Source organism: Solanum dulcamara, chromosome 12 (assembly GCF_947179165.1).
Source record: "Solanum dulcamara chromosome 12, daSolDulc1.2, whole genome shotgun sequence".
Lineage (NCBI taxonomy): Eukaryota > Viridiplantae > Streptophyta > Magnoliopsida > Solanales > Solanaceae > Solanum > Solanum dulcamara.
In genome coordinates, this window is record NC_077248.1 from 6,233,029 (window position 1) to 6,243,755 (window position 10,727).

The 10,727-nt window shown below is 34.9% G+C and overlaps 1 protein-coding gene across 3 annotated transcripts; it reads left to right on the forward strand.

Moving 5' to 3' along the window:
- The first annotated feature begins 1,751 nt into the window (after positions 1-1,751).
- LOC129877766 (phosphatidate phosphatase PAH1-like) lies at positions 1,752-8,479 on the forward strand. Of its 3 annotated transcripts, none has more exons than XM_055953294.1 (11): positions 1,752-1,905; positions 2,094-3,566; positions 3,680-4,290; positions 4,392-4,465; positions 5,126-5,210; positions 5,990-6,076; positions 6,400-6,472; positions 7,086-7,129; positions 7,223-7,351; positions 7,445-7,543; positions 8,058-8,479. In XM_055953294.1, the coding sequence occupies exons 2-11, from the start codon at positions 2,243-2,245 to the stop codon at positions 8,115-8,117; spliced, it is 2,586 nt and encodes an 861-aa protein (XP_055809269.1). In that variant the 5' UTR covers positions 1,752-1,905; positions 2,094-2,242; the 3' UTR covers positions 8,118-8,479. The 3 variants fall into 3 exon arrangements, with proteins under 3 accessions (XP_055809269.1, XP_055809270.1, XP_055809271.1); XM_055953295.1 differs by having other exon boundaries at positions 3,686-4,290; XM_055953296.1 differs by lacking the exons at positions 5,990-6,076; positions 6,400-6,472; positions 7,086-7,129; ... (1 more) ...; positions 7,445-7,543; positions 8,058-8,479 and adding an exon at positions 4,923-4,988 and having other exon boundaries at positions 5,126-5,191.
- The last annotated feature ends 2,248 nt before the right edge of the window (positions 8,480-10,727 follow it).

Genomic DNA, 10,727 nt, shown 5'->3' on the forward strand with positions numbered 1-10,727 from the left:
TAGAAAAGCAATTCCATAAATCATAGTATTGTATCACATTAAAATTTCATACCAAATATGACTTCCTTCATACGGACAAGACGATTCCACCTGGGTTCATGAGATCGACAAAAATAATCCAAAATAAATCAATTGATTTCTTCACTTATTATACAATAGGTACATGATACAATCAATTCAAAGTGGAATTGATCTGATTCAAAATACTCAGGCGGTAATGGAATAATTTCAATTTCCCTTGTGGTTGGAGTTATATTCTGAAAAATAATCTAAAATACATACAAAGTTAATTTGTATAATCTGTGAATAAATTATTGGTATGAATATGTAATTAATCAGTATGTGTGTATGTACAAGAAAATAATATTTGTATATATATAAACAATTATTATTTGTATAATTACATATATTATATATAAAATATAGTATACAATACTTGTAATATAGTATACAATACTTGTGGAAGGTGAAACAAAGTTGTTACCCAATTATACAAAGTAAACCTTCTCTCTCTTCTTAGTAATTATTTAGTGGCGAGCGGTAATTATTTATAGCTATAGATATAATAAATAATTCAATAATATACATTTGCTTAATCCCATAATTTTTCTTTTATCTTTAACCTTATTTTTTTAAGAAAAAAAAATCAGTCAAACCAATCTCAAAATCGTATCAAAATTCTTCAAATTCGAGATATAGACTCGTCAAGATATACTCGGTCTTTTCTAACAACACTCACTCAAGTGAGCCCCGTTTACTAAATTTCGATAATGGCTAACAATTTTGTTTCACCTTCCAACTCCCAAAATTCAATACTTCTTCTGTCCCAATTTATGTGATATTCTTTACTTTTTAATTCTTCCTAAAAAGAATGTCACATTTTCATAATTAAAAACAATTCAACTTTAAAAAATAATGATTGAAATAAGTATTTTATTATAATATTATATTAATCAATGTTTATTATCCTATTTTGAAAATAAATTTAATGAATAAAATAATTAATATTAAAAATAAATTATGGAAAAAAAATAATTCTAATTATTTTTAATCAATAAAAATAAAATTATTTTTAAAATAATAAACTAATAAAAATAAACCTTCAGAATATTTTACACGAAAAGCTTGAGGAAATACAGAAGTTTTCGATCATTATTTGATCCTTTGAGATAATCCTAACAAATAAAACATAGGAATTTATGAGCAAGCTTTGCAGAAAAATCTTTGACGTTAAATTTAATTTCTAAACAACTAATAAATAATATACCAAAAACATACTCTTCCTTTTTCAACTTATGCTATACTTTTTGTTTTCAATAATTATTTGACATAATATGTAAATAATTATTTTAAATATAGTCTCAATTAATAATTAATATTTGAATTTTGAAAATACACATTTAAATTTCTCAATTCATTTTGACAGTATTTCGTAAATATTTGGTGATGATGTAACACATAATTTTAAAAATATCTAGTTGATCATTTTAAAAATTGAAGTGTTTATCCGATATAGTAAAGAAGATTTGAGGATTCTAAACATGCATCCTCAAAATTAAAATGTCAATTTATTTTTATGCCTAATTAATTTATGATTTAAATTAATTTAATATTTTTAAAATTAAAATTAAAATATAAAAATATAAATTATAATTTCTATTATTAGTATGATAAAATGTTCAATAAAAAATTGTATATAGTTTGAATTACGTGCCACATAAATTACACAGAGGAAGTATAAAACAAAAATTTCTAAGAGAGAATTTTCGGGTATATTTTCTTGTTCTTCTCCTTTCTCCAACCCCATTCAGCGGTGAGATCAATTTCGAATTGATCCACTTATAAGTGGAGCTTCAGCATTTTCTGGGCTACATTCAATTTTGTCACATTTAAAAACTTCAATCTGTAAGTCTTTATAATTTTTTTTTTTAAAAAAATTATTTTCGTGAATCCTTTGTTCTTATGCATTTATATCGAAAATCTTCATTTGGGTTTTGTATTTTGAAGCTTATAGATATAAAATTTATTTGGGTTTTTTGAATTTGTAACATTTATAATCATACATGATTTTGCTACTATTTGATTGCATGCAGATGTCATTTTCCACGCTGAATTGTGAATTGGATCGTTCTAAGGTTGTTTTTTCGATTTAAGAAGAAAATTACATTGTAATATTTCCTAGGTTTAATTGGAATTTTCGATAATTTTTGTATCTGGGGTTTTGAGTTCTTGAGGGGTGCAAATGAATGTGGTTGGTAAGGTTAGTAGCTTTATAACACAGGGTGTGTATTCAGTTGCCACCCCATTTCACCCTTTTGGTGGAGCAGTTGATATAATTGTTGTGAAGCAGCATGATAAGACTTTTAGGAGTACCCCTTGGCATGTTCGATTCGGTAAATTTCAGGGTGTACTTAAAGGGGCAGAAAAAGTGGTTCGAATTGAAGTTAATGGTGTAGAAGCTGATTTTCATATGTATCTTGATAATTCGGGTGAGGCTTATTTTATCAGAGAGGTTGCTGCTGATAATGAAAATGAGGTGAATGGGGATTCAAGTAAAAAGGAAGAAGTGGATGCTAGTGATCTTGATAATGTGAACAACAATGAAGGTGTAAAGGAGGGTGATGACTCTAATAAAGATGATTTATCATCGCGAGATGAAGGTGTGACATTGGGTATAGAACGATTAGATAGGGGAGATTCCGATGGCGACAGGAGATCTTATGAGTTTCTGGATGAACAATCTTCTTTGGAGGATTCGGTTGTAGCAGAATTTGGTTCCAGCAGATATGAGGATTCGGATAATGTTGAGGAGGTGTTGGAATCACAGAACTCTAGCTCGGAAGTTGTTATGGTGCGTGTGGATGGCCATATATTGAAGGCACCCATCTTATCATTTGAAAGAAATGTGGAAGATGTCAAATTAGACACGCCTAGGTTTCATCTAGGCCCTGGTCAGGGAACAGATTTTTCTGATAGTAACTCAGAGTTCATCTCAGGTGAAGCTACATGGGCTGATGAGTATCTGAGTTATCAGGCTTCACCAAACATTTCTCCTGCTGACGCTTGCGATGTGAAAAAAGAGAGCAGTAAGGTTGAACACCAGACAGATGTTTCTGAAGTAGATGGTCAATTTCCAGTAAATGTGAAGAACCAGGAAAATGGCAATGTGGAGGTTGCATCATGTGTCATTAAGAAGGATGAAGTGTACAACAGCTGTTTGGAGCTACAAGCATCTGGCGTGCATGTTAAGAACAAGGTAAATCAGCCAGATGTGGTTTCTCCTGCGAAGATCCTGGAAGTGGTTGACGATTTAGAAAAGAAGCATCCCGGGAAACTGGGAGACAACAGTTCGTTAAATCCTAGTAAAACCCTTCCACAAGGCGAATCAGCGACGGATTCTAATGGTTCTGATGGCTCAATTGACCATCCGGTTGTTAGTGATAAACCCACAGAGAAACAGAATGATGTATCTTTAGCAACTGAAGAACTACAAAGTGGCCAGCAAGAACCAGATGAATGTACTCAATGTGAAAATATGAAGCGTCTTATAGAAGCTTTTCTCAAAGGTACAAAAGCTGATTCAGCACAAGTGGGGTGTCCCTTATGATGTTGATTACGATGTAGCTTCTCATTTAGTCTTTGATTATTGCACCTTCTCACTAATTTCACACACTTTTAGTAATAGTGACAGGAGTTGAGATATCTCTTTGTGGAAACTTGCTTCATGCTGGAATGGGTTCTAGTGCTGCTAGAGAAGCCTTTGATGCAAATCGCGTATCTGAGGAAGAATTCAGAAGTTCTGCAGAATCCATAATCAAGAACGAAAACTTAGTCGTCAGAATTCGAGGAAACTATATTTTGTGGGATAGAGCTGCTCCTATCATTCTTGGTATGGCTGAATGTGATATGGAACTGCCTGTTGAATGTGCTGATGTCATACCTGTGGAGATGGAGGAGACCTCAAAATCAGGAGAGGATGACAGTGGGATCTCTTCAGTTCCTTCTGGACGGCGATGGACTCTCTGTCCAAATCCATTTAGAAGGGTTAAGACGCTTGAGAAAAGTAACTGTAATTCATCAGATGAAGAGGTCTTTGTTGATTCTGAATCTAGTTCAACGTACCAGCCTATAGAACAAATAGCTATCACTCAAGGAGGAAAGGAATCTCCTCGGGAGCAACTTGTGAGAACAAATATTCCCACTTCCAGTCAAATCACATCTTTAAACTTGAAGGAGGGGCAGAATATGGTAACTTTCATTTTCTCAACCCGAGTCCTAGGGGAGCAAAAGGTTTGTCGTCTTTCTTGCACTCAAAAAATTTAGTTCTAATGATGTGGTTTACTATATTTTTGCATTCTTATTTTTGTTGCTCAAGCAACTTTCTGAAACAGGTTGAATCCCATATATACTTGTGGAAGTGGAACGCAAAAATTGTTATTTCTGATGTTGATGGGACTATTACCAAGTAAGATTTTGCACTAAAATTTTTGGCCTTCAAGATTGATAGCTTGTACATGCTATCTAGGAGATTGTCTTTTGTATGCTTGAACTTATAAAACCCTTTGAAGTCATTAAAAATTATGTAGAAAAATAGAAGTTCTGTCAAATAAATCGGGATGGAGTTGGTAGTTTTTATTTTCTTGAACTGAGGCATAAAATGGAATGATTCTTATTCTTCTTTTTAGACAACATATGGATTATGCATTGTCTAAGTTACTAGATTAGGTGAAGTTCTGACCTCAGTTGAATGTTGCTTAATGCATTTATAACCCTTATATCTTTCCCAAGAATATCTATAAACTTAAAAGTTTATGAGCCTATCAATAAAGTCTGACAAGGTTAGATTGGGTAAAGTTATCGGAAATGAGTAGAACTGAAGTACCACAAACTCTGATTCATGCGTAGTTGATTTGTATGTACAGTGAGCAGATATCTTTCTTTGGGATGCCTATTGAGGAATACGCTGCTGTAAGCTTCGTCTGATTTATGTGAGAAAAATATGCTTAATGATCATTATATCTTTAGAAGTAAAAGTGATAATCCACTTTATTAGTTACTGTCAAAATTGACTGTGGATGTGGATATATATGACAACATATCTTTGGGGTACATGTTCATCGTCCAGGTCCGATGTTCTTGGTCAGTTTATGCCTTTGGTTGGGAAGGACTGGACACATTTTGGAACTGCCAGACTTTTCTCTGCAATCAAGGTACTTCGTGTGTGTGTGTGTGTTTGTGTATACACATACAGGCACATTTATGTATATCAATATCTTCTCCAAATAGCTTATTAACCACACTCTCCATTGAGATAATTACATGCCGAAGTTGAATATGGCTTTATTCAAGGATTAAGAATCTGTATTTTGGCTTTATTGAGGACTTAAAATCTGGATTTCAGAACATGTTTCTTATTCACAAAAGTTAGTGTATTTGCTTTTACTTTTTAGGGGCATGTGTTTGCTTACCCATTTGGGTTGTGACAACAGTCACATTAAGAACCAGCTTGAGACTATTCATCAATGGCACCATATCATGATAACCACTGTCTCTACTTTTCTACACAACCACATTTTACAATATGTATCAAGTACAATGCAGAATTCCTGGATGAGATGCCATTCTTTGAGGAAAGTAACAGTTCTTGGGAATTCCTCTCTGAATTTCTGAGTATATTGTGCAGTGGAATCTGTTTTATGCTATTCTTTTGTAAACGAATCATCAAAATATGTCTACATTTGATGTTTCTAATATTTTGACCTTTAATTATAAAACTGCCTAAAGTTCAAATTAATGGCCAATCGGATTTTCACAAAATTAGTTCAATTGCATATCCCAAGGAAGACTTATATGAAATAGCATGGGTGTCTGACACAAATGAGGCTGGACATTTTTGACCTCACTTCTATTTCACTTCTATTGACCCAAGTTTTCCTTAATAGTTTATCATGTTGACTTGACTTCATATGTTTTAGCTTATTAACTGCAGGAAAACGGGTATCAGCTACTCTTTCTCAGTGCGCGTGCAATTGTTCAAGCATATCTGACCAAGAATTTCCTGTTCAATCTCAAACAGGTACTAGTATATGCATCTGAGACATCAACCACACCAGTCGTAGGCTTCTGAATTATAGCGACATTTTCTTCTGAATCCTAGGGGAAACAGTTGGTTGAAAATTCCGCTTACACATTTTCAAATAGCTAGTGGGCCTTATGGTGTTTAGATTAGCTTGACTCATAACTCTCACAACTTGGCCTTTCTTTTGCTCATTATACTTGTCGTTCAACTGTATGTGCCACCTTGAATTTCTTGGATGTGGCTTCTGTTCGTCTTGTCATTGTTCTGTGGTCCGATTATCCAACAGATCTCTCTGACTATAAAGGTTATATGCTTTGTAGGATGGAAAAACCCTACCCACTGGACCTGTTGTCATTTCTCCCGACGGTTTATTTCCGTCATTATATAGAGAAGGTACGGCTGCATCCTTCTAATGTCTGCTCATGCTTGTTGTTTGCGTCAAAGTGCTTGATCGGTGCATAAGAAGAAATGGCTTAGTTGCTTTCTCTCGGTAGTTGTGGTTATCTAACATATGTCCTCTTGAATATTTACTATTATATATTACTGCATGCTTTAGGTGTATTTTCTGGTAGGATCATGAAAATTTTAAGTGCGTGTGGGTGGTTGCATATGTTTCGGCCATTGAGCAAAAGAATGCATGTACGCCATAATTAGCTCCATCATAGACTTTGCTATTTTCTCTATCTTGGAGTATGCAGATTATATTCAAGCTCTATAAGGTCATCTAAATCTAGTGAAAGTAGATACACTTAGCACGATATTTCTTCAATTGTATTCGTTAGATGTCCTCATTTCCGTAACTCTTTCTTCATGTGCATCTGCTGATAGTCTGATGGAAACTTTATGGTAGGGATTTCTGTTTCTTTTTTGCCTATTATTTGATACCATGTCATCATTTTCAAAGTTGCATTTGAATGCACATTGAAGGCAATCATTTTCCTACTTTAAGAAGGATTACATGTAATCTGATTCGATTTACTTCTTCCTTCTCTTTTCATTATGACAGTTATAAGAAGAGCTCCTCATGAATTCAAGATAGCCTGTTTAGAGGTATGCACCTCAAGCTGACAGTTCTTCATGCGGACTCCAATCGAATGGTATCTTCTAGTGGTTGTCCTTTCTAATGCTATTTGTACTTCTCAGGACATCAAGGTACTTTTCCCACAAGATTACAACCCATTTTATGCAGGGTTCGGGAATAGGGACACTGATGAATTCAGTTACAGAAAAATTGGTATTCCTAAAGGGAAAATTTTTATAATCAATCCAAAGGTCAGCAATCCTTGCCAGATGCTTTGTTGTCAACTACAGGATTTGTCAATTTAGTGTAAAATATTTGCCTAACATGTTAAAGTGGACTTACAGGGGGAGGTATCAATTAATAATCAAATTGATGTGAAATCCTATACTTCATTACACAGTCTAGTTGATGACATGTTCCCGCCGACATCCATGGCTGAGCAGGTAAGAAGCAGTTCTCATCTTTCCATGTAATATCATCTCGTCAGTTTGCATGTAATTCTAGTATTGAAAAGGTGAGATAATTGAAACAGTTTAGGGGTGAAATAGATGCAATGCTGTCAGAGTTAAGATTAGCATTGTCAGATGCTGTAACAAAAGCACCATATATTTGTGTGTGATCTATGTTGAGAATTCCATTTTCTCTCCGTCTCTTCTTGTTCACCCCTCCATTCCCGTGACTTTTCACATCTAACATCACTGCTACATTTGGGAAGTTGACAACTATCTTCCCCACAAAATGCGTGTTATTTGCACAAATGATCAATCTCTTGTTATTTTCGATCCCCACCATCATCATTTTGGCTATTTAGATGAACACGTCTCCGTCCTCTCTTTAGTCAGTTTCCATTACAAACCACCTTTTCATTTACTGATCTATCTGGGACATTTGACTAAATTTGTGATTTACTAAGCACGCACTTTGTCACATATTTCTGGATTTTCATTCTGTTTGCAGGAAGATTATAACATATGGAACTATTGGAAAATGCCCATCTCAGACATCAATTACTTGTAGAGATTTGTCTCCATTCAGTTGGATCTATTCTGTTGATTTGATCACTTCCTGCTCTTTGAAAGGAGGGGCTGCCACTGCTGATTTTTTGGTCTTCTTTCAAGGAAAAATACTTATTCGCACTCGGTGTTTCTACCAAATGAAGAAATTTAATCATAAGATCTAATATTAGTGGGAATACATATGACTTGTGATAGCAAAAGGTTATATGCAAAATGCTTGTCTTATCGTCATTAGTTGTTTGATGTAAACATCGGATGCATTTAAGTTTTTTTATTTATTTCAAGTGTATAAAAACATTCTTGTTCTCACGATCAATTCATATTGCTATTTCATTTAAAGCATAAATTCCTGAGGGAATAAAATTTTTCGAGTGACGCCTCTTTTACTTTTACTTTCTAATATTTTAACTTCTCACATACTTTAATGGCAACATTATATAATACCTCAAACCAAATGTTGCATTATTTTTCTTATGTGGCAAATCAAAGATTGTATTATTTTAAAGGTTTTTGTTCATTATAACAAAGGCAAATTCAGGATTTCAAAAGAATGAGTGTATTAGTATTAAGAGATCGGAATTTAGATTTTACTGCTGACAACGACTTTAATCTCTAAATTCTTATTATTAATTCAGTACACTTTTGAAATTATAGGTTTAAAATTAAATTCTTTCTACAATTTTAGTGATTTTTCACAAATATATTTTACTATGTGTGGAAATTCGAAGATATTGAGATCAATTGAGCCAACTGGCTTTATGCAACATCATCCAACTGCTAATTTTAATATCGCCATGTAGTTTAATTAGACAAAATTTTACGATGATAAAATTAGAATAGAAATTTTAATAAAAGTAGAATTGAGGATGATAAAAGTAGAATAGAGATTTTAATAAAAGTAGAATAGAGATTTTAATCTGCCGAACTTGGAATTTTGACAAAATAAGCCGAACTAAAAAAAAGAAGGAAAGAAACACGTAACCCCTGAATAAGCCTCTTTACGATATAATGCCCTTACGCCTTTCATGTCAGTCGAAACTTATTCGACAAGGAATTTTGCTATTTTAGTTACTATGGGGTCTGTAAGGGGGTCAACTCACGATGATCTAACCCACTTCGGCAGCCTAACACTTAGACTCAACCCTTTCTTTCTTTTTCCTCAATTTTATTTCACACTTAGACAATGCCTACGAATATAGAAACATACAAGCACATACAGGACAAAGTTCTAACTTTGTATTAAACTCGTGCCACAAAGAAGCACACAAAATCAACCTTACAAAATTCTGACCCAATGACTCTCTCTGCCTATGACTGGTCTGCATGTGCCATTAAATAGACTACAACACTCAGTCACATGCCAGTCATGTGCCATACAAAGTCAGTTGACATCCTCAACTGATAAGCTAATTCAAAATTTGAAATAAACAAGCTTATTCAAAATGCTGACAAGGCTAAAACGGCTAGAAACTGTCCAACCGCCCAATTGCTCACGCATGTGCCTCAACCTTCAATTCTGGTGCCAAAATCAGTCTCTGGCCGCCCAAACTCGCGCTTGCCCACGTGCCTACACTGTGCCCAGATTCTGCCTCGCACAACTTGCCATTGTGGTCCAGTTTCCTCAGCCTTTGCCTCTTCGTCCGGCACTTATCCCACTTGTTTAGCCACGACCTTGCCACGATCATAGCCTTGCCTTAACTTGCCCAGCTCTTATTATGCCTTATCCAAGTCTTTCCTTTCATGCCTTAGCCTTGCCTTAGCTTGCCCAGCCCTTATCGTGTCTTAGCTACGTCTTGCTTTGCATGCCTTAGCCACGGCATTGCTAAGGTCTTGTCAATTGAACTTAATCTTGAATGATTGCATTGGGCCTTGACTAGGCTCATCATGTAAATTTCTAGTCAAGCCCGAGCCACTCGAACAATCAAGCTGAGGGTCTAACAAACTTCTCCCACCAAATGAGCTCATCTTCCTCGATGAGGCAGAATCTAAGTACGCCTTGATCTCGTCCTCAAACTACCACGATAATGAACCTTTCTCCCATGTAGCATCACACACTGGCTTCCCTTTCCATTGAACCAAAAATTTCGTTCGCCGATTCTTCTTGCTTTGACCTGAAGTCCTATGATCCAGAATCCTCTCAAGCTGTTCTTCAAACTGCTTTCTTATGTTGTTGGATCCTCAACATCTTCATGAAAAGGATTCAGAAATCTCACATGAAATGTAAGGTGAATTTTCAATCTTTTCGGCAAGTTCAACCGATAAGGAACTTCACCCACCTTCACTATTACTTTAAAAGGTCCATCATATTTCGAAATCAGTCCACGATGAATCGTGTTGCTACTGATTTTCTTCTAGATTTGGGGAGTAAGTTTTATATCCCCAACCTGAAATTTCCAAAGCACGCCGATGTTTGTCAGCATATTTCTTCATTCGTTTTGCTACCTTCCTCAAGCTGTCTTGCGCCTCATCTAGCAACCCTTGCTTGTCTCGTGCATACCTGTAAGTAGGGGTGCTCATGGTTCGGTTTGGATCGGTTTTTAATTAAAAAATAACCAAACCAATTGAGTCGGTTTTTCAAATTGTCAAATCAAACCAAATCAAACGATATCGG